Source organism: Phalacrocorax carbo, chromosome 3 (assembly GCF_963921805.1).
Source record: "Phalacrocorax carbo chromosome 3, bPhaCar2.1, whole genome shotgun sequence".
In the NCBI taxonomy this organism is placed as follows: domain Eukaryota; kingdom Metazoa; phylum Chordata; class Aves; order Suliformes; family Phalacrocoracidae; genus Phalacrocorax; species Phalacrocorax carbo.
In genome coordinates, this window is record NC_087515.1 from 129358503 (window position 1) to 129385914 (window position 27412).

A 27412-nucleotide genomic window follows, 5' to 3' on the forward strand; every position below is an offset into this window, starting at 1 on the left:
CCCTGGCCCCAGCTGTGCCTGGTTCAGCTCCAGGCTCCCCAGGGCTGATGGGCCACGGCCCGCCGCGCCCCCCCAGCGCCGCCCCACGGTGCGGACCCACTGCCCCAACCCAGCCCACTGTGCCCCGACCGTGGGCCCTGCGCCCGCCTGGCCTCGGTGGCCTCAGGGCACTGGCACCACCGGCACTGGCGAGGGTGGGCTGGTGCACTGGGGGGGAGCACGGGGGTGCGTGTGTGCACGGGGAAGGGGGGGTGTGTGAGAGAACGGTGGGTTGCACAGAGGACGTGTACTGGGGGGTGTGTGCACGGGATGGGGTGCATGGTGGGGAATGCACGGGGGGGGATACACGGGGGATGCATGGGGGGGGGATACACGGGGGGCTGTGTGCACGGGGGGGATACACGGGGGGGATACACGGGGGGCTGTGGGCACGGGGGGGATACACGGGGGGCTGTGGGCACGGGGGGTGCACGGGGGGGGATACACGGGGGGCTGTGTGCACGGGGGGGATACACGGGGGGCTGTGGGCACGGGGGGTGCACGGGGGGGATACACGGGGGGCTGTGGGCACGGGGGATGCACGGGGGGGATACACGGGGGGCTGTGGGCACGGGGGGTGCACGGGGGGGATACACGGGGGGCTGTGTGCACGGGGGGTGCACGGGGGGGGATACACGGGGGGCTGTGGGCACGGGGGGTGCACGGGGGGGGATACACGGGGGGCTGTGGGCACGGGGGGTGCACGGGGGGGGATACACGGGGGGCTGTGGGCACGGGGGGTGCACGGGGGGGATACACGGGGGGCTGTGGGCACGGGGGGTGCACGGGGGGGATACACGGGGGGCTGTGGGCACGGGGGGTGCACGGGGGGGGATACACGGGGGGCTGTGGGCACGGGGGGTGCACGGGGGGGATACACGGGGGGCTGTGGGCACGGGGGGTGCACGGGGGGGGATACACGGGGGGCTGTGGGCACGGGGGGTGCACGGGGGGGATACACGGGGGGCTGTGGGCACGGGGGGTGCACGGGGGGGATACACGGGGGGCTGTGGGCACGGGGGGTGCACGGGGGGCTGTGGGCACGGGGGGTGCACGGGGGGGGATACACGGGGGGCTGTGGGCACGGGGGGTGCACGGGGGGGGATACACGGGGGGCTGTGGGCACGGGGGGTGCACGGGGGGGGATACACGGGGGGCTGTGGGCACGGGGGGTGCACGGGGGGGGATACACGGGGGGCTGTGGGCACGGGGGGTGCACGGGGGGGATACACGGGGGGCTGTGGGCACGGGGGGTGCACGGGGGGGATACACGGGGGGCTGTGGGCACGGGGGGTGCACGGGGGGGGATACACGGGGGGCTGTGGGCACGGGGGGTGCACGGGGGGGATACACGGGGGGCTGTGGGCACGGGGGGTGCACGGGGGGGGATACACGGGGGGCTGTGGGCACGGGGGGTGCACGGGGGGGATACACGGGGGGCTGTGGGCACGGGGGGTGCACGGGGGGGATACACGGGGGGCTGTGGGCACGGGGGGTGCACGGGGGGCTGTGGGCACGGGGGGTGCACGGGGGGGGATACACGGGGGGCTGTGGGCACGGGGGGTGCACGGGGGGGGATACACGGGGGGCTGTGGGCACGGGGGGTGCACGGGGGGGATACACGGGGGGCTGTGGGCACGGGGGGTGCACGGGGGGGGATACACGGGGGGCTGTGGGCACGGGGGGGTGCACGGGGGGCTGTGGGCACGGGGGGTGCACGGGGGGGATACACGGGGGGCTGTGGGCACGGGGGGTGCACGGGGGGATACACGGGGGGCTGTGGGCACGGGGGGTGCACGGGGGGGGATACACGGGGGGCTGTGGGCACGGGGGGTGCACGGGGGGACACACGGGGGGCTGTGGGCACGGGGGGTGCACGGGGGGGGATACACGGGGGGCTGTGGGCACGGGGGGTGCACGGGGGGGATACACGGGGGGCTGTGGGCACGGGGGGTGCACGGGGGGGATACACGGGGGGCTGTGTGCACGGGGGGTGCACGGGGGGGGATACACGGGGGATACACGGGGGGCTGTGGGCACGGGGGGTGCACGGGGGGGGATACACGGGGGGCTGTGGGCACGGGGGGTGCACGGGGGGGGATACACGGGGGGCTGTGGGCACGGGGGGTGCACGGGGGGGGATACACGGGGGGCTGTGGGCACGGGGGGTGCACGGGGGGGATACACGGGGGGCTGTGTGCACGGGGGGTGCACGGGGGGGGATACACGGGGGGCTGTGGGCACGGGGGGGTGCACGGGGGGGGATACACGGGGGGCTGTGGGCACGGGGGGTGCACGGGGGGGATACACGGGGGGCTGTGGGCACGGGGGGTGCACGGGGGGACACACGGGGGGCTGTGGGCACGGGGGGTGCACGGGGGGGATACACGGGGGGCTGTGTGCACGGGGGGTGCACGGGGGGGGATACACGGGGGGCTGTGGGCACGGGGGGTGCACGGGGGGGGATACACGGGGGGCTGTGGGCACGGGGGGTGCACGGGGGGGGATACACGGGGGGGATACACGGGGGGCTGTGGGCACGGGGGGTGCACGGGGGGACACACGGGGGGCTGTGGGCACGGGGGGTGCACGGGGGGGGATACACGGGGGGCTGTGGGCACGGGGGGTGCACGGGGGGGATACACGGGGGGGATACACGGGGGGGATACACGGGGGGCTGTGGGCACGGGGGGTGCACGGGGGGGATACACGGGGGGCTGTGGGCACGGGGGGTGCACGGGGGGGATACACGGGGGGCTGTGTGCACGGGGGGTGCACGGGGGGGGATACACGGGGGATACACGGGGGGCTGTGGGCACGGGGGGTGCACGGGGGGGGATACACGGGGGGCTGTGGGCACGGGGGGTGCACGGGGGGGGATACACGGGGGGCTGTGGGCACGGGGGGTGCACGGGGGGGGATACACGGGGGGCTGTGGGCACGGGGGGTGCACGGGGGGGATACACGGGGGGCTGTGTGCACGGGGGGTGCACGGGGGGGGATACACGGGGGGCTGTGGGCACGGGGGGTGCACGGGGGGGGATACACGGGGGGCTGTGGGCACGGGGGGTGCACGGGGGGGATACACGGGGGGCTGTGGGCACGGGGGGTGCACGGGGGGGATACACGGGGGGCTGTGGGCACGGGGGGTGCACGGGGGGACACACGGGGGGCTGTGGGCACGGGGGGTGCACGGGGGGGATACACGGGGGGCTGTGTGCACGGGGGGTGCACGGGGGGGGATACACGGGGGGCTGTGGGCACGGGGGGTGCACGGGGGGGGATACACGGGGGGCTGTGGGCACGGGGGGTGCACGGGGGGGGATACACGGGGGGCTGTGGGCACGGGGGGTGCACGGGGGGGGATACACGGGGGGCTGTGGGCACGGGGGGTGCACGGGGGGGATACACGGGGGGCTGTGGGCACGGGGGGTGCACGGGGGGGGATACACGGGGGGCTGTGGGCACGGGGGGTGCACGCCCAAAGCCCCCGCGCGCGCGCAGCCGCTCATGCCTCAGCACCCCGCGACTGTGGGCGCGCGCGCGCTGCAGGGGCCCTGAGGGGCGTGTCACAGAGGCGTGTCCTGCATAGCGCAGCCCGCCCCTCGCCCCGCCCCGCCGCCCCTGGCCCCGCCCCTCTCGCCGCAGGGGAGAGGGAGCGGCGCGGCCTTGCGCTCCGATTGGCGGCGCACCGCGGGGCGCGCGGCGGGGGCGGCCCCTGATTGGCGGGTGCCCCTCCGAGGGGGCGGGGCCGAGCGCAGCGGGCTCAGCATGGCGGCGGGAGCGGCCGCCCGGCGGGACCCGGGACCCGGCGCCGCGGGGGAGAAGCAGATCCTATGCGTGGGGCTGGTGTGCCTGGACATCATCAGCGTGGTGCGGGCCTACCCCGCCGAGGACTCCGACACCAGGTAGGGCCGGTCGGGGCGGCCCCACCGCCCGCCGCCCCCGCCGCCCCCCGCCCACCGCCCGGTGCCCCGCAGGTGCGTGTCGCAGCGGTGGCAGCGGGGCGGGAACGCCTCCAACTCCTGCACGGTGCTGGCGCTGCTGGGAGCCCCCTGCGCCTTCATGGGCTCGCTGGCCCCCGGGCATGCAGCCGAGTAAGTGGGGGTCCCCGGGGGGGCGGGGGGGGGTCCCCGGTGGGGTCCCCTTCCCGCCACCCCCACGCTCCCGCCGGCCCCTTCCCGTCGTCAGCTTCGTCCTGGCCGACCTGCGGCATCACGGGGTGGACGTGAGCCACACGGTGTGGCAGCCCATCGGCAGCATGCCCACCTCCATCGTCATCGCCAGCTCCAGCCGCGGCACCCGCACCATCCTGCACGCCCACGGGTGCGTGGCGCCCCTCACCCCCCCCTCTGCCTCTGTGTTTGTGTGTCGTCCCCCCGCAAACCAAGTTTCATTATGGCGGATTTTTGGCGCCGGGGCGTGGATGTGACGCACGTGGCCTGGCAGCCCCACGGGGACGTGCCCTGCGCCTGCTGTGTCGTCAGTGCTGCCAGCGGCTCCCGGACCATCGTGCTCTACGACACGTAAGGGCGCCAGCCATGGTCCCGCTCGCCCGGTGGGCAGTGCTTGGGGCCGCAGCCCCCTCCCTGCCCTCGCTCTGGCTGAGCCGGGCAGCCGGGGCCACCCCCCACACCCCTGCGTGCCAGGGGTCCCACTCGCCGGGATGGTGATTCCCTGTAATTCCGCACACACAATTGCTGCCAATCATCAGCCCCCTCCATGTGCCAGAGCCACAATCGGCGGTGGCATCGCTGCGTGGCCACACGCTCCGGTGCCCGGCACAGCCGGCGCGGTGCCCAGGACAGCGCTCCCCCTGTGGCGGTTCCAGGGCCGGCCGCGCTTGCGCCGGTTGGTGATGGAAGGGGCTCTTGGACTCCCGCCTGGCCGCCGCCACACGCTGCCCTTTGAGCCCACCCCAGGGCCGCGCTGTGCCGCCGTTAATGATTCGCCCGGGTGGTGCCACCACCGGCGCTGCTGTTCACCCCGCGTTGGGCTGGGGTCACTTGTCCCCCCGCCCCGTCTGACCCCCGCCCTGCAGGAACTTGCCCGACGTGACGGCCCGTGACTTCGAGCGGGTTGACCTCTCCCAGTACAAGTGGATCCACTGGGAGGTGAGCCGGGGGTGGCGGACGCCGGGGCAGGGTTGGGGGCTGGGGGAAGGGGGATGTCAGCCCCCCAGGCAGGCGGTGCTGGTGCTAGGCAGCGTGCGCCCGCAGGCCCGGAATGCGGCGGAGCAGGCGGCGATGATACGGCGGGTGGAGCAGCACAACCAGGCCCGGCCGCCGGGTGAGCGGGTCGGCATCTCGGTGGAGGTGGAGAAACCACGGGAGGAGCTGCTGCCGCTGATGAGCCTGGGCCATGTGGTGCGGGGTGGGGCTGGGGAGGAGCCGCTGGGTGGGGCTGGGGAGGAGCCGCTGGGTGGGGCCGGGGCGGGGCAGCTGGGTGGGGCGAGGCCGTTGGGTGGGACCAGGGGTGTGGGGCAGGATTTGGCCAGCAGAGGCAGGGCTACCTGCCCTGGGCGGGGCATGGGGGCAGGGCCAGGAGGGGAGGGGCAGCAGGGGCAGGAGTTGGGGGGGTGGAGCAGTGGGGCCTTGGTGGGGGGCAGTTGGAACACTGGGGTGCAGTCGGGGTATGGGGTGGGGGGGCATGGCAGTGGGTAGTTGGGGTCTGGGGGTGCAGTGGGGGTCCGGAGGTGCAGTCGGGGTGCAGGGGCAGTTGGGGTGTGGGGATGTGTGGTTGGGGCCTGGGGTCACAGTTGGGGTGCAGTAGTGTGTGGTGGGGGTCGGGGGGTGCAATTGGGGTGCGGCAATGTGTGGTTAGGGTTCAGGGGGGTGCAGTCAGGGTCTGGGGGTGCAGCAACATGGCTGGGATCTGGGGGTGCAGTCAGGGTGCAGGGGCATAGCACAGTCGGGGGTGTTGGGGGACGCTGCCCCCCCTCCCAGCCCCTCTCCCCCAGGTGTTCATCAGCAAGGATGTGGCCCAGCACTTTGGGTACCAGTCGGCCCCTGAGGCGCTGCAGGGGCTGCGTGGCCGCGTGCAGCCGGGGTAGGGGGCTGCGGGAGGGGTGCGGGGGTGGGGGGGCATGGCCGCACCCTGTGCCCACCCCCCAACCCCCCCCCAGGGCGACACTGATCTGTGCCTGGGCCGAGGCGGGGGCTGATGCTATGGGGCCCAACGGGGAGCTGGTGCACTCAGACGCCTTCCCCCCGGAGACCCTCATGGACACACTGGGTGCCGGCGACACCTTCAATGCCGCCGTCATCTTCGCGCTCTCGGCAGGTGGGCACAGCCGCGGCAGCGCTTGGCCTGGCACAGCCGCGGCGTGGCACAGCCAAGGCTCAGCCTCGCATGGCCATGGCACAGCCACGCCATGGCTGAGGAGGTGCCGGTTCCCTAGGGAGGAGCCTGCAGGACGCCCTCACCTTCGGCTGCCAGATCGCGGGCAGGAAATGTGGGATCCAGGGCTTCGACGGCATCGTCTGAGCTGGGCGCCCTGTGCCAGGAGCCCCCCTGCCCCAGCCCTGGGGGACGCTGTCCCCCCCACTGCACCCAGCACCCCCCAACCCTGCTGCCAATAAAGCCCCTCGCTGTGCCACCACTGCCTCCCACGCCCCCCTGGGCTGGGCCTGGCCCCCTCCCCAGCCCTGCAGTGACTGCTGGGGCCACACTGACCATGGCCTGGGTGAGCGCCGGTGGCAGCACCTGTATTTCTCTGTCCCACCATGTTACAGCGGTGGCTGCACAACCCCAGCCTCCACCACATGCTGGGGGGGCACAAACACAGCCCCCCTGCCCCGCATTACCATGTGTCCCAAGCAGGGTGGGGAGCAGCAAGGGCACAGCACCCCACAGCCTCCCACTGCCTACCCCTCTCCAGGGTCCCCCCAAACTGGAGCTGCCTCCCCCTCGGGGGCTCCAGCTTCAGGGGCTTCAATCTCGGGGTTTTCCTCAGCCTCAACATCTTCAGCCTCTGGTGCTTCCGCCTCGGGGGCTGCCTCCACCTCTGTGGCTTCAACCTGGGGGGCTTCAGCCTGGGGGGCTTCAGCCTGGGGGGCTGCCTGCCCCTCGGCTGGGCGGAGCCCTGGGCCGCTCACCCCCGGGTCCCCCCCCGCCGTCTCCGTGCCCCCACCGGGCACCGCCCCATCCCCTGCCAGCGGCTCCCCGGGCGGCTGCAGGAGGGGCTTCCCCGGGGGTCCGCGGCCCCGGCCGGGCGAGCGCAGCAGCTCGGAGGGGTCGAGCAGCCCGTCCCCGCTCAGGTCCTGCTGCTCCAGAACTTGGTCCACCAGCGCGGCCACCTGCAGGGTCAGCGCAGGGACGGGGTGAGGGCCCGGCCCGGGGGTTACGTGGGGTGCGAGGGGCCGTCCCCGTGGGACCTACCGTGTCGGGGTCCGGCCGCCCCCCGTCCCGCTGCGCCAGCACCGCGCCCAGCAGCTGCAGCAGCTCCAGCCCGTCCAGGCGCCCGCTCCGGTCATGGTCGTGCAGCACGAAGAGGTAGAGCAGGGCTGTGGGGCACGGGGGGCCGTGGGGCTGGGGTCGTGGCCGTGGCCCTGCCGGCCCCCCGCCGCCGGACAGCCTTACCCTGCTCCCGCGTCATGGCCTCCGCGTCCCGCTCCGGCGGCCCCAGGCTCCTCACCGCGCTCCGCAGCAGCCTGGGGGCGGCGGGGCTGGGGGTGGGCACGCACCACCCTGCCCCACGGCCTGCCCCACAGCTGCTCTGCCCTAGAGCTGTCCCCAGGGCCACCCTGCCCCACTCCCTGTGGCCCCCACCCATCTCCCCTCCCGCCCCCCCGGGTCACACCCGGTGCACAGCCCCTGGGCTGGGGCGCAGGGCCCGGTGCCGCGGGGGTCCCCAGGGGACCGGGACTCACGGCAGCGTGGGCAGCTCCAGGCTCAGTGGGTCGGCATCAGGATCCGGCCTCCTGGGTGCGGGGGTCTCAAGCCTGGCCGGGGCGGGTGTGGGGTTACCTGTGCCCCTGGGGGCGGGGGCTGCGCGCCCCGGCCTGGCATGACATCTCCGCAGTGTCCCCCACGGCGTCCCCTCCGCCCACAGCCCCACCATGCACCCCTGTGCCCTCGAGCCCTTGTCCTTGGCAATGCACCCCCTCGGATCCCTGCACCCACCCGCACCCCACGCACCCCGTACCTGTGCACCCCTCTCACGCCCAGGCACCCGTCTGCGCCTGCGCCCCCACCCCCACGCCCGTGCCCCCCTACCTGTGCCCCCCAACCTTGGGGGCAGCCCGCGCCGCGGGGACCAGCAGCAGCAGGGCCACCAGCAGGTTCCTCATCGGACCTCGGGCTGCGGCCGGGCGAGAGCGGCAGGGTGGGCACCCCGGGTGGGCACCCCACGGTGGGGGTGCGGGGGGCCGTGGGAACCCGGCATTTGAGGAGGGGCGAGGGGGTTGGGGGGGCTCTACACGAGGGGCTTCTGACTCACTCACAGCCACGGCACCGTCCGGCCTCCGCTGCTGCACCAGCCCTGCCTGCAGCCCTGCCTGCTCCCCTGCCTGCAGCTCTGCCCGCCGCCCCGGGAGGGCGGGAGCTCCGGGGAGCGCCAGCGGGGACACGCTGGCACCGCCGGGACGGCTGCGCTGCGCGGGGGCGGGGGCGCGGCGCGCGTGGGCACGCTGCGGGGCACCGCTCACGCTGCTCACATGCGTGTGCTGCTCACCGCACGCCCCGCACACACAGCGCTCCCCCTCCCCCAGCAGCCCGGCCCCGCTCCGGGCCACGTAGCGTGCACGTCCCTCCGCATCCGCCCTCCCCCGTCCCGCTGCTCCCGCGCCTCCCTGTTACCGGCTCCATCGGCCGCCCCACCCACGGGTGAGCCCCGTGGACCGGCCCCTCGGCCCCCAGATCCGTCGTGCCCAACCACGGCGGTGAGGAGCTGCTGATGGGTGAGACCCCCAGACAGAGTGGGGACAGCCGGGTGCAGGCCACCCCCACCCCCAGCTCCGCACACCCCTCAGAGCCCCTGGCCCTTCTGTGCCAGCAACACCGAGGGCCTGGAGACAGCTGTGGCCCAGCCAAGTGCAGCTACCGGCAAGCGCTGATGGCCAGGGGGTCTCCCGGGCGGGAAGGGGCAGCCCCCGCACCATGGATGGGACAGGACGCGGTGCTGAGGCGCCTGGGCTGGCAGCAGCCACGGCCCTTGGCCCTGGCTGGGATGGCACCGTGACACCGGAGCAGCCCTTCAGCCACCATCATGACGCCAGCCTGCACCCACTTGGTAGCAGGTGGGTGGGGGGTCAGGGATGCGACACGGAGCAACCCTGCGCCCAGTTTGTCCCCTCTGCCTTCGAGCAGCTGGACGGGGATGGGGACAGCACCGGGAGGGGGCTGCCCGACCCCACACCGAACTCAGACAGCTGCAGCTGGGTGCCAGGGGCCTGGGCAGGGAGGGCATGGGGGAAGGTGGGAGTAGTGCCAGAGCCAGCCCCGCTCTCCCCAGCACAAATGGGACAGCGCTGCCTTCGCACTCCAGTTTTAATGTCAGCGGCGGGGCAGAGGGCTGGCAAGACCCCCTCCCCAGGGCCAGCGCCACGCTGCAGCCGGCACAGTCCTTCCGGGCCGGGGCCCCACGTGGCTCCCGCGCCCCTCGTCTGCTCCCCGAGCACCAGCGGGGGTGGTGACGCCGGGGCTGGTCCCTCATCTGCTTCACAGTCTGCTTGGGGTGGGCCAAGGCCCGGCAGAGGCTGGCTGAGCCTGCGGGATCTGTCCGGGCGCTGGGGGGTCCTACAGGAACCCCGGGAAGGTGAGCTGCAGCAGCAGGATGGCGGCCACGATGAGCCCGGCACAGAGCAGCAACAGCAGCCAGACAGGGAGGGAGCCTGTGGAGGAGAGGGGGGCAAGGAGAGGGGGGTGCACATGCTGAGGCTGCCCTGCTTTGCGCTGGGGAGCAAGAGGGGCCACCCCAGCACCCACAGCAGCCCCCCGGGCAGCACCCCAGCACCTACGTCGGCTGGGGAGGAGGTGCAGCTTGCAGCGGCTGTCGACAGCCACGCTGAGCAGGGCGGCCTCGTTCCCCGCCAGCAGCTCCCGCCCACGCCGGCTCTCGGGGACGAAGGCCACGTCCGTCACCACAATGCCGTGCGCCTCCTTCACATAGTACAGCCTCTGCAGGGTAGAAGCAGGGGGGTGACCTGAGGCAGCCTGGCCCGGGGGGGGACTGGGGGGGCACTGGGGTGACCCATGCCCCTCCCTGCCCTGCCAGCCACCCCCCAAGGAGACCCACCGCCCCCGTACCTCACCTGCAGCGAGAAGGCAATGTGGATGGCGACAGAGCCCGTCACCGTGCCCAGCCCCAGGAAGGTGCCCGAGTCGCTGCAGGGGGGAGGACAGTGAGCGGGGCCCGGCGCGGCCCCCAGCCCCACGCCTGCCCGGCCCTGCAGTACCTGATGGAGAGGCAGGAGATCACCTCGCTGCCGCAGGGCCGGGTCAGCAGCGGCAGGAAGCTCTTCCCGTCCCACTTGGTCAGGTAGCAGGGCGGGGGGCGGCGCTCCCGCTTGTGGGGCACCTGCACCGTGTAGAGCCGCAGCGCCCCGGCGTTGTCCTCCACGGCCCCGAACCTGCCGCAGGAGAGCAGGGGGTGCGAAGGTCCCTACGGCCAGCACTGCCACCACCCCTCCACCCGGGGCTGCAAGATGGGCCTGCCGGGGCCCAGCATCCTCCCCTCTCCCAAGCCCAAACCTGCGCCCAGACCCCACCCCACTAAAGCACACAGGGGAGCCGCTTCTGCCCCCTGCCCAGGGGAGCCCCTCGTTGCAGAGGCTGCCCGCCAGGTACGCATCTGCACATTGCACGAGTCCCAGCCCTGGTGCTCACCGGCACGCCTGGTAGCGGTAAGCCTTGTCGGGGATGCCGGGCAGGTTCTCGTTCCAGCGCAGCCCAGTCACCAGCTGGTCCTGCTGCCACACGCAGCACTGGAAGTCCCGTCCTGCCGTCACCACCTGCGCACAGAGAGCGTGGGCGTTCCAGGACGGCTCTCCCCGCGGGGCCGGGGAGCTGCCCAACACTCACCTTGTTGTCAGGGCCCAGCGCAATGTCTTCAATCTCCCCGTCGTGGGCTTTGAACTCCAGTGTCTTCTTCATGCTGGGGAACTGCAAGGGCAGAGCAGGCATCAGAGCTGCACCCCATGGTCCTGGCCAGCACTGCTGGGGCCTGGCCTCCCCCACCAGACACATGCTGCCACCGGCACAGTGATGCCTGGCCCCAGGTGCCCCCAGACCTACCTCCCAGAGGCGGAGGAAGCCATCGGCACCGCCGGTGACGAGCAGGGAGCAGTCAGCATTGAAGCGGACGGCCTTCTGCAGGGCGTCAGGGCTGAAATCTGTGCGGACACTGTGCAGGCTCTCCACCGTCACCTCGCTGGTCTGGCTCTGCGTGTCGCCCTGCCCCACCGGGCTGGGGCCCTTCCGCTTCCGTGGCCCCTTCTCCCCACCGCCTGCAGCGGGGCAGGCGACATGGAGTCCTGACACAGCTGCGCGCTGCCGATGGGCTGAGCCCGGGGGTTCAGGGCAGGCAGGAGGCCCCCACAGCACTGCCCCATCCCCAATGCACCCCACAGACCACCTGGCCCGCCGCACACTGCCCCACGGCAGGTGCCATGACACCGACCCCCCTTGGGGAGAGCGGGACCTCACCGCTCTGGCCAGCCGAGCCGCTCCTGCCCTCGGGCGCCTGCACGCTGAAGCGGAGGATGTGGCAGCTGGCATCCTGCCCTGCCGCAATGATGTCGTCGGCCAGTGCCATGGTCATGGTGGCGCGGGTCTCGGTGTCGTGGGAGTGCAGCAGGCAGGCGCTGAGCTGCCCCCCAACCTGCTCCAGCTGCAGGAAGTGCTGCAGAGCGGGGAGCAGCCTCAGACCCTGCTGGGTGCAGCCCCCAGCATACCCCGGCTCTGCAGTGGGGGCTAGCCCCAGGGATGCTGCTCCGGCTGCCGCCCCATATCCCCCCCGGGACCCCTCACTGTGCCCCCCCTCGGGACCCCCTCATCACCACCCCCCAGGATCCCCCTCAGCTCCCTCACGCCCCCCCCCAGGACCCCCTCACCAAACCCCCAGGACCCCCCTCACGGGACCCCCTCGCCACGCACCCCTGTGACCCCCCTCACCCCCCGTGGCCCTCTCAGCTCCCTCACACCCCTCCCCGGGATGCCTCAGCAAACCCCCAGGACCCTCCTCACCGCCTTCCCCCACCCCCTCGGGACGCCCTCGCCACCTCCCGGCACCCCCCTCACCACCCCCCGGGACCCCCTCAGCTCCCTCACTAACCGCCCCCGGGACCCCTCCCCGCCCCCCCGGGACCGCCCTCCCCGCCCCCCGGCCCATCCGCACCACCCCATTGCGGATGCCGGTCTTGGCGGCGCCGCCGCCGCCGGCGGTGATGGCGAGGGGCCGCCGCGGGTGGAGGCGGACGGTGTAGAGCGGGAAGGGCGCCCGGTACAGCTCGGCCGGCCGCCGCGGCGCCATGGCTGCGCCGCAAACACACGTCAGCGCGCCGCTGCGTCACCCCGCCGCCGCCGCCACGTCCGCACCGCCCCGGGCACCGCCCCCTGATGGCAAACCACGCCCCATTCTAGCAAACCGCGCCCATATCCCCGCCCCGATGTCCAGTCCCGCCCACGCAGCCCCTAGCCCCGCCCCGTCGCCACTCGCCCCGCCGCCCCCAGCCACGCATGCGCAGTGCGGCGGGGGTGGGGGCGGGTGGGTCCGGCGTGTCCGTGGGTCCGGCTGCGCACCGGAACGGTTCCCTGCGCCGTGCGACGGGACATGGCGCCGTCCCCGGGCAGCAGGGCACCGTCTGTCCCCCGTGGGGCCGCCCCGTGCTAGGCCGGGCTTGGCCCGCATCCCCCCACTCCCCCGGGCACCCGTGGGCACGCTACCTGCACCCGCTGCCCCGGCACGCCGGCACTGCCCTACGGCCGCTGCCTGCCCCACGGCCCCCGTGGCCACGGGGGAGCTGCGCCACAGTCCAAGCAGAGCGCAGGACACATGTATGGCCTCCCTCAGGCTGGGGTCCCCGTGGTCCCCACTCAGCCCCAGCCCCACTGCCCCCACCCACAGAGCCGTGCAGGCAGCACAGTGTGGTGAGGGGCTGCCCAGGTCCCCACGGTCCACCCGCCCTAGCCCTGGGTGCCCCCGCCCACCACACTGTGCCTCCTATGCCCTGGCCTTGACCTGCTGTGCCTCCCGCCCCAGCCTCCCCCGCCACCAGCTGGGGTGCTGGGGTGGGGCTGGGGACAGGAAAGCCCCCAGGACACCCCCTCAGCCCCTGCCGGGTGGCAGCGAGTGTGGGAGCCCCCCACACCGTGACCCACAGGCAGAGCCTAGGGCTGCACACAAGGCCGGGGCATGGTGTGACCCCATGTGGGTGCCCTGCCCAGGCCTCAGTGGGGCCACGGCATGGGGCCAGCTGTGGGGTGAGCAGGGCTCCCATGGGGCCGCAGCGTGGGGCCAGCTGTGGGGTGAGCAGGGCTCCCACGGGGCTGCGGCATGGGGCCGGCCGTGGGGTGAGCAAGGCTCCCGTGGGCGGCCGCGGGCCGGGGGAGGCTCCGGCTGGGACAGCCGGTATCCTCCTGCTCATCCCACGGTGCCAAGGAGGGGGAGGCGAGACGCCTGCCCAGACGAGGCCGCGGGCCGGGCTGTGCCGGGAGGCGGCGGGGGGACGCGGCAGCGCTCCCCGGGGCGCCCCGACCCTCCGGAGCATCGCGGGGCCAAGGCACGGGCAGGAGCATGGACGGGGGCTGCCCGCCGGCACCCAGCATGGCCGAAAGCGTGGGGGCCTGCACCGGCAGGGGGTGCGGAGTGGGGTCAGCCGCCATGCATGGCTGCCCCCCAGCCACCGCTGCCCCCAGCTCCCGGGGGAGGAGAGGGGCCTGCAGCCCCCCACGAGCCACCCGGCGCTGCCGGGGAGCAGGCACAGGCAGGACCCTGGGGGTCTCATCTGCCCACCCTGGTAACCCGGGGAGCCCCCTGGCAGCAAGGCAGGTAAGGAGCTGGCCAAGCGTGGGAGCGGGACCCCACACGCAATGGCAGCGGGGAGCCCCAGGGACGTGCCTGCCGCCCCTCGCCCCGCTGTGCCAGAGCCGGATGGCGTGGGGGGCCCCAGGGGGCTGCCGTGGGAGGGGGTGCACGCCAGGCAGCACCAGCATGCCCCGCTTGGATGCGGGTTGCAGGCAGGTCTGAGCCCAGCTGGGTGCAGGCAGGGGGGGGATGGGCTTCCCCACGGCATGTGGGTGTGTGGGATGCAGCCCTGGGGGCACAGAGACCCCACAGGTCCAGGACCTGGGGTCCCCTGGGGACAGGTGGCATGGTGGAGGACGGGTGCTGCCCCCATCCCGCTGGGGGTGACGGTGCCTGCCTCGGCTGCGGGCCCCAGGCTGGCTCAGCCCCCCTCTTGCCGCAGGGCCCCCCGGGGCTGCTGTGCCCCCAGAACGCGGCGCGGGAGCGGAGCCGGGTGCGGGCACTGCGCCAGGCCTTCCTGTCGCTGCAGGCAGCCCTGCCCGCCGTGCCCCCCGGCACCAAGCTCTCCAAGCTGGACATCCTCGTCCTGGCCACCAGCTACATCGCCCACCTCAGCCACGCGCTGGGCCATGGGCCCCCCCCACCCGCGCCCTCCCACCTGCTCCGCGGACACCCGCTCCTGCACCCCATGAAGGTGAGACCCAGCACACCCCAGCCTCGGGGCCCAGCTCCCCAGCACCGGTCCCTGCGGTCCCCCTTGCATGATGGCACTCAGTCCCTGGGGACCCCCATTATCCCCCATGCACGCCAGCTGCCAGCCCCTGGGGTCCCCCAGTGCACAATGCAGCTGCTCCCTGGGGTCCCCCAGTGCACACCAGCACCCATTCCCTTGGCTTGCAGCCCCTCCACCCTTGGGATCCCCAGCCTGCCCCACGCATGCAGCAGCTGGTCCAAGGGTCCCCAGCGTGCCCCACACACAGCAACAGCCAGTCCCAGGGTCCGCCAGTCATGGATGTCCCCCCCCCAGGGCGTGGGACACAGGGAGCAGCAGGACAAGGGGCTGCCCTCCCAACCCCGACCCCTCTCCCTCTTTTGCAGAAGTGGCCGATGCGCTCCCGCCTCTACGCCGGCCCTTGGCGGGGGCCCAGTCCTGACCCCCCTGGGGCAGCCGCAGCCACCGGCAGCCACGAGCACACAGGCCGGGGGGACAGCAGGCTGGCAATGAGTGATGGACCCCCCTGACTCCCCAGGCTGCCTATGGCCACGGGACCCCCGGGCCTGCTCTCCCCCCCCAGCACAGGGAGGCCGTGCCCCGGGGTGGGGATCAGGGGCAGCAGCTGGGGGGGTGGGCAGCACTGATGGGATCTGCACCCCCATCCTGCATGGGGGTCCATGAGCTCACAGGCACACAGTGGGCAGCGGGATGCCCAGACTCCCTGCCCACAGCCACAATGGGGCAGGACCCCAGGGACCCTTGGGGTGGGCACGGGGGGGGGGGGGCATGCCCCACGGGGGCTGGGGGCCACCTGGTCCGACCTGCAGCAATAAACCAAGCACCCACCACCAGCCTCCTGCCTCGGCCACACTGGGGGTGGCGGGACAGGCTCCCCCGTGGGACCCTCGCCCTGGGCCCTGCCATGCCTGGAGGGTGGGGAGATGGGGTGATGGGGGCCCTGGGGCCCCCTCCCCAGCTGCGCTCACCTGGTTCCCCCGGCTGGGCCCCCCCGCTGGCCCTGCGCCATGGGAAAGGGGCCAGGGCCAAGGCTGCAGCCATAAATCTCCCCAGCTGGCGAGGCTCCCACTCCCGGGGGACAGCAGGCCCCCCCGCTCCGTGGCTCTGGGAGACGGGGGTCCTGTGTCCCTGCAGGCTCCCAGGGACAGTGGGGAGGGGGTTGTGTGCGGGGCTGGTCCTGGGGCTCCTCCGACACCTGCGCTCCAGAACTGTTTATTGGGGCAAAAATGAACAGAGAGGGGTGACAGGGGACTGGGAGTATGGGGGGTGGGGGGGGCACTGGGCCCCCTGAGGGGTCTGGGTGGCCCCCAGCCTGGGAGCGGTGCAGTAAGGCACATGCCAGGCCAGGGGAACCGGGCAGGATCCCGGCCCGGGGAGGGGCAGGGGGGAGAGGGCACCGCTCCAACACGCCCCCACACCCATGGTCCCAGAGCCAGAGCCCCCCTGGCTGGGGGGCAGGGGCTGGCGTGGGCGCAGGCAGGCAGAGGGCCTGGGCCTCAGGGCCAGCCTGCTGCGGGCAAAGGCAGAGAGACCCCATGCTGCCCACGGTGGGGTGCAGCCCAGGCGGCCCCCCCGGGCAGGGACCCAGCCCCTCCCGGTTATTTGGTTCTTTCCGGCCATGTGCGGGCACCCCGCGGGGGGTGTGAGCCCCCCTGGCCAGCGGGGTGCTGGAGACATGCACGGGGGGGCGGCCGGAACCCCCGTGCCGGGGCGGGGGCTCAGAAGGATGTCTCCTGCAGAGCGTAGGTTGGGGCCCCCACTGTGCGGATGTAGCCCTGTCCCTCCTCTTCCTCCCTCCGCCCAGAGCCAGGGGGGGCCAGGCCGTTGGCCACCCCCTTGCTCTTCACCGTGGCGTCCATGTGGTTGGTGTCCTGCGGGGACAGGGCAGGGGGCAACAGGAGCATGGGGTGGGGGGGGGTCACTGACCCCGTGCCCCCTCCCCAGGGTACTGGGGTCTGGGCCCCTCACCTGGGCAGGGAAGCCCACCCCGCAGCAGAGCCTCTCCCGGTACTTCTGCGGCAGGCAGCAGAGCAGGCGAGGCAGCACGGGGTAGATGGTGCGGGGGTCCACAGCTGCTGCTGGTGTGGGGCCTGGGGGGCAGAGTGGAGAGTGAGGTGGTGGGGGGTGCTGCTGCCCCCCACCGCCCCGCGCACTCACCAGTGAGCAGGCTGACCAGGAGCCCCACGACGATGACGGTGGTGGAGTTGTGGGCACTATACCACATGTAGGACAGGTTGTAAAACTTCTGCAGTCCCGTGGGGCTGGGGAAGACAGGGGTCAGGGGGGTAAAGAGGTGGGGTGGGGGGCACAGAGCAGCAGCCCCCTGTCCTGCAGCACCCCGGCGCTGAGCCCCCCCATCCCACTCACCTCTGGGGGGCCAGCGTGGGGGCCATCAGGGTGGTGGCGAGGATGGTGGTGAGGTTGCCCATAGGGGGGAGTGTGGTGCTGTTGGGTGGGGGTACCCCCTCGGCTGCCCCCATGCCGGACAGCAGGCTGCCGATGCCCACCCAGAAGGCCATGGCCAGGCCTGCCAGCAGCCCCACGACAGCACCCTGTGCCGGCGAAGAGGGAGGGTGTTGACCCCCAGCTGGGCTTGGGGTGCCCCAGCCCCCGGCACTGCCCCCCATGGGGTCCATGCCCCCAGACGGGCAGGGGGACACTCACCGTGGGGTTGGCGCAGGGGAAGAACATGCCCAGGCAGAAGAGCCCCAGGAGCGGACCCCCCACCATGCCAAAGATGCTGATGGCTGCCTGTGGGTACACGGCCCTCAGCACCGGCCCCTCGCCCCGGCCCACGCCAGCTGCTCACCAGCCGGGTGCCAGAACTGGGGGGCCCTGCGCCCCCACCCCTACCTGCAGCACGGGGCCCAGCATGGAGGACACATAGGCCATCCCCAGGCAGAGCAATCCATAACCAAGAGCTGGGGAGAAGAGACGGGGGGGGTCAGGGTGGCACTGGGGACCCCCAGCGCCAGCCCCCCGTACACAGCCCCCCACTCACCCAGCAGCTTGGAGATCAGCGTGGCCCGTGACTCTGACAGCCTGGGGTAGTGGGGCCGGACCAGGTCCTCCATCGTCACCGTGGCCAGCGAGTTGAAGGCGGAGGAGATGGTGCTGGGGAGGAGAGGGAGCAGGAGGGCGCTCAGCTGGGACCCCCCAAAGCCCCGCCAGCCCCGGGGCCACCCGCTCACCTGAGGGACCCGCTGAAGAGGCAGGCGACGAAGAGCCCGGGCAGCCCTGGCAGGTCCTGCAGCACGTCCATCACGAAGTACAGCACCAGCTGGGGCAGGGGGGGTCAGCGCCTGCGGAGCCAGGGGGGCCGGGGGGAGCGGGGTCCGGCCCCACGGGCTGCGGGAGGGGGGGCCCGGCACCCACCTGGTCAGAGGAGCCGGGGCGCTGGGTGGGCACCAGTGGGTGCTCCCGGTCGTAGACGAACATGACGAGGCCGGTCAGGCAGCTGAGGCAGAGGACGATCTGCTGGCAGGGGAAGACGGCGTAGCAGGAGCTGCGGGCGCCGGGCAGGCGTCAGAAGCCTGGGGGTGGCAGCGGGGCCCGTCCCCACCACGGGACCCCCAGCCCCAGCCCCACTCACAGCTTGGCCTCCCGCTCGCTGCGGGCGCTGAGGTACCGCTGCACCTGCGCCTGGTTCACCCCGTACAGTGACAGCATCATGAAGATGCCCCCCACTGCCAGGGTCCAGAAGGTGTGCCGCTCGAAGGGGTCAGGGTCCAGGCTGCGGAGAGGCACCGATTGGGGGGGGGGGGGTCACGGCGCCGGGTCCTCACCGGCACCCTGCACCCCACAGCACAGGAAAGGGGGCAGCAGGAATGCCCCTTCCCCTCACCCCACCATGCTGGGGTCCCTCGCCCCCACCCCAGGCCCTTCCCAGATGCCCCGCATGACCCCACAGCGTGACGTGGGGTGCCCAGCACCAGGTGGGCGAAGGCCACTCACTCGATGCCGGCGATCTTGCCCTCCTGCTTCGCCAGGTGCCAGACGCGGGCCATGCCGCCCACCCGCTGGGCACCCACCACGATGACAGCCAGCTGCCCCGCAAACATCACCAGCGTCTGGAAGACGTCTGTCCAGATGACGGCCTTCAGCCCACCCTGCGGAGGCACGGTGCCTGTCACCGCAGCCCGGTGGGGGCACGGGGCGCCCCATGGCCAGGTAGCGGCCGGCGCGGCGGGCAGGGACTCACCACCGTGGTGTACAGCGTGCAGACCAGCCCCATGGTGAGCACCGCACTCCAGAGGTCAAAGCCTGTCACTGGAAGCGACAGAAGCCGTTAACGCGCATCCACGCAGGACGGGGCTTCCAGCATCTCCCCCCTGCTCCCGTCCCCCCCTTACCTGCATTGAGGGCCAGCGCGGGCGCGTAGAGCACTACCCCCATGTAGATGACCTGCGGGGAGAGCAGCGCTGGAGCTGTGCACGGCCCCCCGTGTCCCCCCCATCCCCCCATCCCCACTCACCATCTGGAAGATGAAGGCAACGGTGCCGAAGATTCGCACTGTCTTGTTGAAGCGCAGCTCCAAGTACTGCGGGCGAGATGGGTCAGGGCACTGTTCCCCCCAGGCGCGGGGTTCTGAGCTGGGGGGATGTCCCCTGTGTCCCCCCAGGGCAGCGGGGAAGCGGAGGAGGGGGGCAGGCAGCCCTGCCCCAGCACCTCAGCTCCTGCTGCCGCAAAGACAGGAGGGGGCCGGGCAGCGCTGCCCCGGGCAGGAGAGGTGCCCGTGGCAGAACGGGTGCCAGACAAGCTGGGTGGGACAGGGACACACGGACAAAGAGCAGAAGCCCCTGCTGGGCGCTGTCGGCTCATCCCCCAAGGCCACCCGCCTGCCTGCACGTCCCGCTGGGCACCGGGCTCCACACCTACCCCCCCCACCCCCGGTCCCTGTGGGGATGACCCCGCTCACCTCGTAGGTGCTGGTGATGCGCAGGCGGTAGAAGATGGGGATGAAGATGTGGGCTGGGATGAGCAGCCCCAGGAAGTAGGAGCAGCCGAGGAACCAGTACTCGGTGCCAAAGCGGTAGATCTCGGCCGGCACACCCAGGATGGCCACGGCGGACTGGAAGGTGGCCAGCAGGGAGAGGGCAACCGGCAGGAAGCCCATGTTGCGGTTGGCCAGGAGGAATTCCTGCACCGTGCGCTGCCGGTCCCCACTCAGTGCATAGAAGAGTCCGATGGCCGACGACAGCACCAGCAGCAGCACGAAGATGCTGTAGTCGATCACTGTGAACTCCATGGTGAGCGTCTCCTGCTGCCGCTGCCCCGCTGGAGCCACCGCTGCCCCGCCGCCCGCCCCGGCTGCACCCCGCCGGCCTCATGGGCATGCCAAGCCCCGGCAGCCGGCCCGGCAGCGGGTCCTGGCCGACATCTCCCCAGCACTCAGAGCTGCAAGAAGAGGGACGGGGGTTAGCACCAGGAGGGCCACACCAGGAGCTGTGCCCGACACTGCAGGGACCTTCGACACCGCAGGGACCTTCGCTCGTTCCTCTGTCTCAACCTCAAGGACCCGGTGCAGGGGGCCAGGCTGAGGAATGTCCTTGTAGCCCTTCTCCTCCCTCTGGGCTGGGCTTGGCACCGCAGCGCCCACCCCCTGGGCTGCCCAACCCGCCCCTGCCAAGGGAAACGGGAGCCTCTTCCAAAGAGCAGCAAGACCATGGATGCAAAAACAGTCCCACCCAAGACCCCGGCAGCACCGGCCCTGCCAGCCCCACACAGTTCCGCCAAGCCCGGCAGAACCGGCCCTGCATGGCCAAACCCAACACAACCGCCCCAGCACAGGACAGCCTCGCCAAGCCCGGCAGCACCGGTCGTGTCCCAGCCAAACGCAACACGACCCAACCGCCCCGGCACCGCGCAGCTCCGCCGAGCCCGGCAGAGACGCCCCGGGTGCGAGAGCCCAGCCAAGCCCAGCACAAGCGCCCCAGCCCTGGCGCCAGCCAGCCGCCCCGGGGCCGGCACAGCTCAGCCAGCGCCAAGGCAGACGCCCCCTCACCAGCCCACCCGGCAGGATCAGCCCCGCCGGCAGCCCCTGGTCCCGCAGGACCCACGGACGGGGCTGGGGACGGCAGACGGGTGGGCAGCAGAGCCCAGTCTGTGCCGGTGAGGAGGTGCAGGAGGATCCCCAGCCCCCAGGCCCAGCAGAGCAGAGGTTGGGCAGGGTGACCCCCACAACATGCGCCCCACACAGCCGGGGATGGACAGACAGACAGAGGGGGACTGACAGAGGCTCTGGGCAGCAGCGAGACGAAGCAGATGCCTGAGCCGCTGCTGGCCCTGGCACCCTTCTGCCAGGCATGTCCTCAGAGTCCCCCGCTGAGCCTCTGTCCCCCAGCCCCTGCAGAGCAGGAGCAGGCGGCTGGGCAGCCCCAGATGCAGGGCAGGGTGCACAAGCAGGGACCCCCCTCTGCCTCTGCCAGCGCGCACGGGGCTGCGGGGAGCAGGGAGTCAGGAGTGGCGGGCGCCAGGGGACCGGCAGGTGCTGGCAGGGCAGGGGGTGCAGGGTGCAGAGGGACCCCACGCCACCGTACTGGTGGGGCAGCAATAGGGGCTGCCACGGGGCAGCACAGGGCACGCGGAGGATGAAGCCAGGCTGCCAGTGGCGGGGGGCAGGCGGGGGTGGCTGGCGCTGTGCCCACCGTGATCTCTGGAGGAATGCCCGCCTGGGGCATACTTGGGGGGATTAGGCTGGGCCCCGCCTGGCACCCCGGCACAGCTTGCCCAGGCCTGCCCACCGCAGGGGCCAGGGGTGGCTGTGCTGGTACGGGGGCCCCGTGGCAGCGCCGGCTGGGCAGGAAGGGGGTGAGAGGGCAGCGCCTCCCCGCCTCGCATGCCACGGTCCCTGTCCCTGGCTGGGACATCACCCTGCGTGGCGCAGCTCCTGGCCAGGGTCCAAGGTCACCGCGTTCCATTGCGGAGAGTAAACATGGGACGGGCAGCACCGTGGGCTGCGAGGGCTGCCCCACCAGCACCGCAGCCCAAGGCCTGGCAGCCCACGGCGGTCCCAGCCCAAGGCTGCCCTGTACCGGGAGGGCCCTCGGTGTCCCCTCGCTGTCCCTGAGGCCCTGCTGCCTCGAGCCTCGGTGTCCTTGACCCAAGGCCCCGCTGCCCGTCCCCTGGTGACCCCACCCGAGACCCTGCTGCCCCTCCCTGAAGTCCAGGTGTTCCCGGGTGGTAGCCCCACTCCCCCGGCCCCGGTGGTGTCCCACGCCCCCGGGATGTGGCCCCACTCCCCCGGCCCCGGTGGTGTCCCACGCCCCCGGGATGTGGCCCCACTCCCCCGGCCCCGGTGGTGTCCCACGCCCCCGGGATGTGGCCCAACTCCCCCAGCCCCGGGGGCGCCCCACGGCCCCGGGCCGTGGCCCCGCTTCCCCGGCCCCTCCCCGCCCTTCCCCGGCCCCGGTGACCCTGCCTGAGGCCCGGCCTCCCGCCCGCGTTGTCTCCTGCCGAACCCTTCATAGTTCCCCGGTGTCCCCGGTGACCCCAGCCCACGGCGCTGCTCCCCTTCCTTGGGGGTCCCTGCGCTCCCGGCCCCAGGCCCGGCCCCCCGCGACGCCGCTGTCCCCAGTGACCGCTGCGGCCGGTACCGGTGGAGGCGGGGAGGCCGCAGGACGAGCCCCGGGCCCGCGACCCCGCGCACCGCCCCCGGCGTGCGGTCGGAGCCCGGCGGGGCCGCGCCCGGGCGGGGGCGGGCGGTGACCTTGACGGGCCTCGGCGCGACACTCACCGGCGGCGGCGGCGGCGACCGGCGCGGCAGAGCTCGGCCCACGTGCCACCCTGACAGCCGCCGGCGCGCCCGGGGAACGCGCCCTCACCGCCGCTTCCGCCCGCCCGGCCCCGCCCCGCCCGGCCCCGCCCCCGCCCCGCCCCCGCCCCCGCCCCCGCCCCCGCCCCGCCCCGCCCCCGCCGGGCTCCCGGGACACCGCCGCCCGGTGTTTCCCGCCGCACCCGCCAGAGGGCGCCATCACGCTGGGCGTGTCCGGCGGGGCGGGGCGGGGCGGGGCGGGGCGGACCCGGAAGAGCCCCGAGGGGGCGGAGGGGTGCCCGGCTGGGGCCATGGGCGCCTTCCTCCTCCTCCTCCTCCTTCTCCCGCTGCTGCCGCTGTCCCGGGCCGCCACCGGCGAGGCGGTGAGCGGTGGGGCGGGCAGAGCGGGGTCTGGGGGGTGCCGGGGGTCTGGGGGATGCCCAGGGCCGGGGGTGGCTGCGTCTGGGAGTGCCGGGGGTCTGAAGGACCGGGGAGTGCCGGGAGTCCGGGGTGCCGGAGGGTCTGGGGGATGTCCGGGGCCGCGGGTTTCCGCGTCTGGGGGTGCCGGGGGTCTGAAGGACCGGGGGTGCCGGGAGTCCGGGGTGCCGGAGGGTCTGGGGGATGTCCGGGGCCGCGGGTTTCCGCGTCTGGGGGTGCCGGGGGTCTGAAGGACCGGGGGTGCCGTGAGTCCGGGGGTGCCCAGGACAGGGGGGTGCTGGGGGACCGGGAGTGCCCGGGACAGGGAGGTGCTGGCGGTGCGGGGGGTGCCCGGGACGGCGAGGAGGCTGGGGGTGCCTGGATCTGGGGGTGCCGGGGCTCTGAAAGACCGGGGGGTGCCGGGAGTCCGGGGAGCGCCCGGGACCGAGGGTGCTGAGGGTCCGGGGAATGCCTGGGACGGGAGGGTGCCCGTAGCTAGGGGGTCCGGGGTTGCCCGGACCGGGGGTTGCTCGGCTCGGGGGGCTCCGGGGGGGGATACCCGGGGGTCGGGGGTGCCCGTGTGGGTGCCGGCAGGTGCAGTGCCTCCCAGGTGTGCGGGAGCTGCCCCGGACCGCCGCGGAGCGGCTCCATCGTGGCCAGGTTCTGCGCGTCCCGGCCTGGCACCGAGAGCGAGGGGCGCTGCTGCCGGGAACGGGGCGCCCACCCGGAGCGGCTGCTGGGGTACGGGGCGGGGGGAGCGTGCGGGAAGCACGGGTGGGGGCGGGGGTGCATAGGGAGGTGCGTGATGGGGGACTGGGAGTACATGCGCGGGGGTGTGTGTGGAGAGTGTTGGGGGCCATATGATGTGGGTGCGGGAGGGTGCCTGACACAGGGGGGTGACAGGGTGGGCCTTGGGGGACACATGGGGGTCAATGGAATGCAGGGAGTGGAGGTTGTGTGGGTGGGGGGCCCGGGGATGCGGGGGGTGCCAGGCATGCTGCCACCCCTCCGACTGCCCCCCCCTCCCAGGCTGGACCTGAGCAACTGCTCCCTGCATGACCTCCCCCCGGGGCTGGCCGAGGCTGCAGCCGCCGTCGTCCTGTGAGTCCACGTGCCCCCTCATACCCTGCCCTTCTCCCCACAAAGGGCTGGGCCAGGCAAGGAGAGGGGTCTGGGGTGGGGTCTGGTGGGAACCCCACTCCTCGATGGGCCCACAGGCCAGCACAGTCCTGTCTCGCTGGTCCCACTCTCCAGCCCCGTCATCCCCAGGCCCCACAGCGCCCCGCTACATGGGGACAGAGCCACTCTGAACAGCGGTGGCAGTCAGGGGGAGCCCCCAGTGACTGCAAAAGGGAAACGACCCCCATCACAAGTGGTGTCCCGCAGGGGTCTGTGTGGGACCGGTTCCGTTCAATGTCTTATTAATGACGTAACGGGGTCAAGCGCACCCTCAGCAGGTCTGCGCATGGCACCAAGCGGCGTGGTGCGGTTGATTCGCTGGAGGCGGGGGCTGGCATCCCCAGGGACCTGGGCAGGTTCGGGGGGTGGGCGCATATGAACCTCCTGAGGTTCAACAGGGCCAAGTGCAGGGTCCTGGACCTGGGTCGGGGCAGCCCCGGGGATCAATCGAGGCTGGGGGATGGGGAGCAGCCCTGCCCAGAAGGACTTGGGGGTGCTGGGGGGTGAAAAGATGGACACGAGCCGGCAACGTGCACTCGCAGCCCAGACCCCCAGCCGTGCCCCGGGCTGCATCCCCAGCAGCGCGGGCAGCTGGGCAAGGGAGGGGGTGCTGCCCCCCTGCCCCGCTCTGTGAGACCCCCCTGCAGCGCCGCCTCCAGCTCGGGGCTCCTCAGCACGGGACAGACACGGGGCTGTTGGAGCGGGACCAGAGGGGGCACAGAAATGCTCCGAGGGCTGGAGCCCCCCTGCTGCGAGGCCGGGCTGGGAGAGCTGGGGTTGTGCAGCCGGGGAAGGGGAGGCTGCGGGGAGACCTTATTGCAGCCTTTCGGGGCCTGAAGGGGCTGTAAGACACCTTTAAGGCAGACAGGGGCAGATGTTTCAGCAGGGCTGGTAGTGACAGGACAAGGGGAGATTTAGGTTGGACACAGGGAAGAAAACTTTCACCCTGGGGGTGGTGAGGCTCTGGCACAGGCTGCCCGGGGAAGCTGTGGATGCCCCATCCCTGGCAGTGCTCAAGGCCAGGCTGGACGGGGCTTTGAGCAACCCGGTCTGGTGGAAGGTGTCCCTCACCATGGCAGCGGGGTGGAACTAGGTGATCTTTGAGGGTCCCTTCCAACCCAAAGCGCTCTGTGACCCTCTGACCCCATCCCAGAGGTACCTTGTCCCTCCCCGGGGCTGGTGTCCCTGCGGTGGAGCAGCCTGGCCCCAGGCAGTGATGTGGCGCAGAGAGGGGGTCCCCACGCTGTTCCACAGCCCTCGCCTGCCCCGCAGAGGGGCACCCCAGGGGGCTGCTGCCGGTGCTGTGTGTGGGCACCCGGGCAGCGGCCCGTGGGGGTCCATGGCGCCTGGTGTCTTTGCAGGGACCTGACGGAGAACCCGCTGACAACCCTCCCCAACGGCTCCTTCCTGGGCTTCACCCACCTGCAGTGCCTGTGAGTACCGGGGCGGGGGGCGCGGGGCTGCCACGGAACCAGGTGCTGAGCTTCGCTCCCCAGCGCGCTGCCGCTGCCGCTGGAGTGCCCGGGTGGGAGCAGCGCCTGGGAGGAGGTGACGACAAACGGGAGCAGCCGGCTCTGCCAAGGCCAGAGGAACCCCTGCAACGGCTCTGGGGAGCTCGGTACGGCGGGGGGCCGGGGGCCGCATCCCCAGCACTGGGTGCCGCAGGGCTGGCGGGGGGGGGCTGGCCATTGCCTGCCCCCGTGACCCCCTGCTCTGCTCCACCAGCCTGGCCGTGCCCTGAGAACGCCGCCTGTGCCCCCGACGGCCCCGGCCTCGTCCAGTGCCTCTGTGACAGCCCCTTCCACGGCTACAAGTGCCTGCGGGAGGTGAGCACCTGTGGAGCGAGACCCCCGCGCCCTGTGCCCCCCGCCGGAGCTGGAGCAGCAGCGGGGTGGGGGGCAGCACCACTCACTGCAGCTTCCTCGCAGGGCACATTCCCCGTGCTGCTCTTCTGTGGGATCCTGGGAGCCACCACCATGGCCCTGGCCCTCCTGCTGTGGGGCACCCAGCGCCGGAAAGCCAAGACCCCCTGAGCGGGGAGGGGGCGTCTGTGCCAGGGCCTCTGCGGAGGCCAGGGGCAGGGTCAGGGGCTCTGGGTCCCAGGGGGGTCCGTGCCCTGGGGTCTGGCTCGCCATGTGGGGGCTGAGGATGAATAAAACTCGCAGCAGCCTCACCGTATGTCTGTCCGATGGCCTCCCGGAGCAGCCGGGGGGCCGCCATAAGGGGGGTGCGGGGAGGGGGGGTGCAGGCGGGGAGGTGCTGGCAGCCGCCCAAGGGCAGCGTGGGACCCTCCGGCTGCTGTGGGGAGCGGCCCACGGGGCTGGGGGCGCCACCTTCCGCCACCCACCGCAGGGTAACGGTCCCGCCGCTCCTCGGAGCCCCGACCCCGCACCCGCGCCGTGCGGGGGGACCCGCGGGGAGCGGGATGGCGAAGGGGCGGGGCGGGGGCGTGTCCATGCAGATCAGGCACCGCGCGGCATCACGGGACACGCCCGCACACGACGGTCACCGGCCGCGGCCGTGCGCGGGCGATGCGTGGGCGCTGCGCGGCGGCAGCGCGGCGCGGGAGGCGGCGGGCGCCGGCGGCGTGCGGGGGTTGCGGGTTGCTGTGTGCGTGTGTTATGTGCGGTAGGCGGGTGGTGTGGCGCGGCGCCGGGGGGGTTGGTGTCATACTTACCTGGCAGGGGAGACACCATGATCAGGCAGGTGGTTTTCCCAGGGCGAGGCTCATCCCCTGCACTCCGGGTGTGCTGACCCCTGCGATTTCCCCAAATGCGGGAAACTCGACTGCATAATTTGTGGTAGTGGGGGACTGCGTTCGCGCTCTCCCCTGGCTTCTGGTGTCCAAAGACAGATCTGTTTGCGGGGCTTTGTTGATCCGGCTGCGGGAGGCTTTGTCCTCGGGGCTCGGGGCCGTTGCGGGCGGTAACCCCGCACCCGTTGCGTCAGGAGCCCCGGTAGCGAGACGTTGCGGGGGATTCGCGACCACCGCTTTTTGCACATTGTCGCTCAGCCCCGACCCTGGGGGTGACACCGCGGAAACCCCCCGTTTCCCACGGCCCGCTCCCGCCCCGCCGCCGCGGCTCCGGTCAGCGAACGCGGGCAGAAAACGCCTTCAGCCGGTGCATTCAAGAGCCGGCACTGCTTTGCTCGCGCCGGGTACGCGGGGGTCTCTCCCCCCCACCGCGCAGCCCCACCGCAGTTCCTTCAGGCATTTTCACGCGGCAGGTGACGCACCGCGCTGCCCGGTACGTAATCGCTGACGCGGCTGGGCGCCCCCTGCTCCCACTGCTCTGGTCCTGCTCCGCTTAAGGCCAAAGGCGCG

General features: G+C 73.0%; 6 protein-coding genes and 1 non-coding gene across 14 annotated transcripts; 4 read left to right on the forward strand and 3 right to left on the reverse strand.

Moving 5' to 3' along the window:
• Positions 1 to 3773: 3773 nt before the first annotated feature.
• KHK (ketohexokinase) lies at positions 3774 to 6640 on the forward strand. Of its 5 annotated transcripts, none has more exons than XM_064448439.1 (8): positions 3775 to 3947; positions 4020 to 4136; positions 4231 to 4365; positions 5081 to 5153; positions 5259 to 5405; positions 5999 to 6087; positions 6164 to 6321; positions 6440 to 6640. In XM_064448439.1, exons 1-8 carry the CDS (start codon positions 3811 to 3813, stop codon positions 6523 to 6525), a joined length of 942 nt encoding a protein of 313 aa, XP_064304509.1. In that variant the 5' UTR covers positions 3775 to 3810; the 3' UTR covers positions 6526 to 6640. The 5 variants fall into 5 exon arrangements, with proteins under 5 accessions (XP_064304511.1, XP_064304509.1, XP_064304510.1 ...); XM_064448438.1 differs by lacking the exon at positions 4231 to 4365 and adding an exon at positions 4431 to 4565 and having other exon boundaries at positions 3777 to 3947; XM_064448441.1 differs by lacking the exon at positions 4020 to 4136 and having other exon boundaries at positions 3774 to 3947.
• Positions 6641 to 6720: 80 nt separating this feature from the next.
• On the reverse strand, positions 6721 to 8678 carry CGREF1 (cell growth regulator with EF-hand domain 1). 3 transcript variants are annotated; one of them, XM_064448445.1, is made up of 6 exons: positions 8484 to 8568; positions 8257 to 8341; positions 7911 to 7982; positions 7621 to 7691; positions 7420 to 7544; positions 6721 to 7337 (listed from the first exon to the last, which is right to left on the reverse strand). In XM_064448445.1, the coding sequence occupies exons 2-6, from the start codon at positions 8328 to 8330 to the stop codon at positions 6906 to 6908; spliced, it is 774 nt and encodes a 257-aa protein (XP_064304515.1). In that variant the 5' UTR covers positions 8331 to 8341; positions 8484 to 8568; the 3' UTR covers positions 6721 to 6905. The 3 variants fall into 3 exon arrangements, with proteins under 3 accessions (XP_064304515.1, XP_064304514.1, XP_064304516.1); XM_064448444.1 differs by having other exon boundaries at positions 8480 to 8565; XM_064448446.1 differs by lacking the exon at positions 8257 to 8341 and having other exon boundaries at positions 8484 to 8678.
• An 832-nt stretch (positions 8679 to 9510) lies between these two features.
• On the reverse strand, positions 9511 to 12571 carry PREB (prolactin regulatory element binding). Its single transcript, XM_064448437.1, has 9 exons — positions 12377 to 12571; positions 11686 to 11881; positions 11275 to 11486; positions 11062 to 11142; positions 10867 to 10991; positions 10437 to 10610; positions 10293 to 10365; positions 9999 to 10158; positions 9511 to 9872 (listed from the first exon to the last, which is right to left on the reverse strand). The coding sequence occupies exons 1-9, from the start codon at positions 12509 to 12511 to the stop codon at positions 9778 to 9780; spliced, it is 1251 nt and encodes a 416-aa protein (XP_064304507.1). The 5' UTR covers positions 12512 to 12571; the 3' UTR covers positions 9511 to 9777.
• Positions 12572 to 13546: 975 nt separating this feature from the next.
• Positions 13547 to 15558, forward strand: TCF23 (transcription factor 23). Its single transcript, XM_064448447.1, has 3 exons — positions 13547 to 14029; positions 14448 to 14699; positions 15104 to 15558. Exons 1-3 carry the CDS (start codon positions 13775 to 13777, stop codon positions 15245 to 15247), a joined length of 651 nt encoding a protein of 216 aa, XP_064304517.1. The 5' UTR covers positions 13547 to 13774; the 3' UTR covers positions 15248 to 15558.
• Positions 15559 to 15934: 376 nt separating this feature from the next.
• SLC5A6 (solute carrier family 5 member 6) lies at positions 15935 to 20122 on the reverse strand. The gene is made up of 15 exons (XM_064448436.1): positions 19657 to 20122; positions 19213 to 19278; positions 19091 to 19142; positions 18940 to 19007; positions 18693 to 18847; positions 18331 to 18471; positions 18114 to 18243; positions 17930 to 18018; positions 17740 to 17852; positions 17592 to 17659; positions 17403 to 17489; positions 17106 to 17290; positions 16896 to 16999; positions 16707 to 16828; positions 15935 to 16609 (listed from the first exon to the last, which is right to left on the reverse strand). Exons 1-15 carry the CDS (start codon positions 19984 to 19986, stop codon positions 16457 to 16459), a joined length of 1863 nt encoding a protein of 620 aa, XP_064304506.1. The 5' UTR covers positions 19987 to 20122; the 3' UTR covers positions 15935 to 16456.
• Positions 20123 to 22748: 2626 nt separating this feature from the next.
• ATRAID (all-trans retinoic acid induced differentiation factor) lies at positions 22749 to 26260 on the forward strand. Of its 2 annotated transcripts, XM_064448450.1 has the most exons (7): positions 22749 to 22874; positions 23519 to 23649; positions 23938 to 24009; positions 25449 to 25520; positions 25584 to 25705; positions 25813 to 25913; positions 26016 to 26260. In XM_064448450.1, exons 1-7 carry the CDS (start codon positions 22803 to 22805, stop codon positions 26118 to 26120), a joined length of 675 nt encoding a protein of 224 aa, XP_064304520.1. In that variant the 5' UTR covers positions 22749 to 22802; the 3' UTR covers positions 26121 to 26260. The 2 variants fall into 2 exon arrangements, with proteins under 2 accessions (XP_064304520.1, XP_064304522.1); XM_064448452.1 differs by lacking the exon at positions 23938 to 24009.
• Positions 26261 to 26756: 496 nt separating this feature from the next.
• Positions 26757 to 26920, forward strand: LOC135312938 (U1 spliceosomal RNA). Its single transcript, XR_010372554.1, has one exon. It is a non-coding gene; the product is annotated as a U1 spliceosomal RNA (small nuclear RNA).
• Positions 26921 to 27412: the final 492 nt, after the last annotated feature.

Bases quoted from the DNA above. Each gene is read 5' to 3' on its own strand.
- CGREF1 (XM_064448445.1), bottom strand. From the start codon at position 8,330: ATGAGGAACCTGCTGGTGGCCCTGCTGCTGCTGGTCCCCGCGGCGCGG. The intron at 7,983-8,256 runs GTAGGGGGGCAC...CGCCCCGGCCAG, and splicing joins CCCAAGGTTGGGGGGCACAG to GCTTGAGACCCCCGCACCCA. The intron at 7,692-7,910 runs GTGAGTCCCGGT...CGCCGCCCCCAG, and splicing joins CTGGAGCTGCCCACGCTGCC to GCTGCTGCGGAGCGCGGTGA.
- KHK (XM_064448439.1), top strand. From the start codon at position 3,811: ATGGCGGCGGGAGCGGCCGCCCGGCGGGACCCGGGACCCGGCGCCGCG. The intron at 4,137-4,230 runs GTAAGTGGGGGT...TCCCGTCGTCAG, and splicing joins GCCCCCGGGCATGCAGCCGA to CTTCGTCCTGGCCGACCTGC. The intron at 4,366-5,080 runs GTGCGTGGCGCC...CCCGCCCTGCAG, and splicing joins ACCATCCTGCACGCCCACGG to GAACTTGCCCGACGTGACGG.
- TCF23 (XM_064448447.1), top strand. From the start codon at position 13,775: ATGGACGGGGGCTGCCCGCCGGCACCCAGCATGGCCGAAAGCGTGGGG. The intron at 14,030-14,447 runs GTAAGGAGCTGG...CTCTTGCCGCAG, and splicing joins GCCCCCTGGCAGCAAGGCAG to GGCCCCCCGGGGCTGCTGTG. The intron at 14,700-15,103 runs GTGAGACCCAGC...CCTCTTTTGCAG, and splicing joins CGCTCCTGCACCCCATGAAG to AAGTGGCCGATGCGCTCCCG.
- SLC5A6 (XM_064448436.1), bottom strand. From the start codon at position 19,986: ATGGAGTTCACAGTGATCGACTACAGCATCTTCGTGCTGCTGCTGGTG. The intron at 18,848-18,939 runs GTGAGTCCCTGC...GTGCCTCCGCAG, and splicing joins GCACGCTGTACACCACGGTG to GGTGGGCTGAAGGCCGTCAT. The intron at 17,853-17,929 runs GTGAGCGGGTGG...TCTCCTCCCCAG, and splicing joins CTCTTCAGCGGGTCCCTCAG to CACCATCTCCTCCGCCTTCA.
- ATRAID (XM_064448450.1), top strand. From the start codon at position 22,803: ATGGGCGCCTTCCTCCTCCTCCTCCTCCTTCTCCCGCTGCTGCCGCTG. The intron at 25,521-25,583 runs GTGAGTACCGGG...TTCGCTCCCCAG, and splicing joins TTCACCCACCTGCAGTGCCT to CGCGCTGCCGCTGCCGCTGG. The intron at 25,706-25,812 runs GTACGGCGGGGG...CTGCTCCACCAG, and splicing joins CAACGGCTCTGGGGAGCTCG to CCTGGCCGTGCCCTGAGAAC.
- PREB (XM_064448437.1), bottom strand. From the start codon at position 12,511: ATGGCGCCGCGGCGGCCGGCCGAGCTGTACCGGGCGCCCTTCCCGCTC. The intron at 11,487-11,685 runs GTGAGGTCCCGC...GCCCCGCTGCAG, and splicing joins CGGCTCGGCTGGCCAGAGCG to GCGGTGGGGAGAAGGGGCCA. The intron at 10,992-11,061 runs GTGAGTGTTGGG...CTCTGTGCGCAG, and splicing joins CGCTGGGCCCTGACAACAAG to GTGGTGACGGCAGGACGGGA.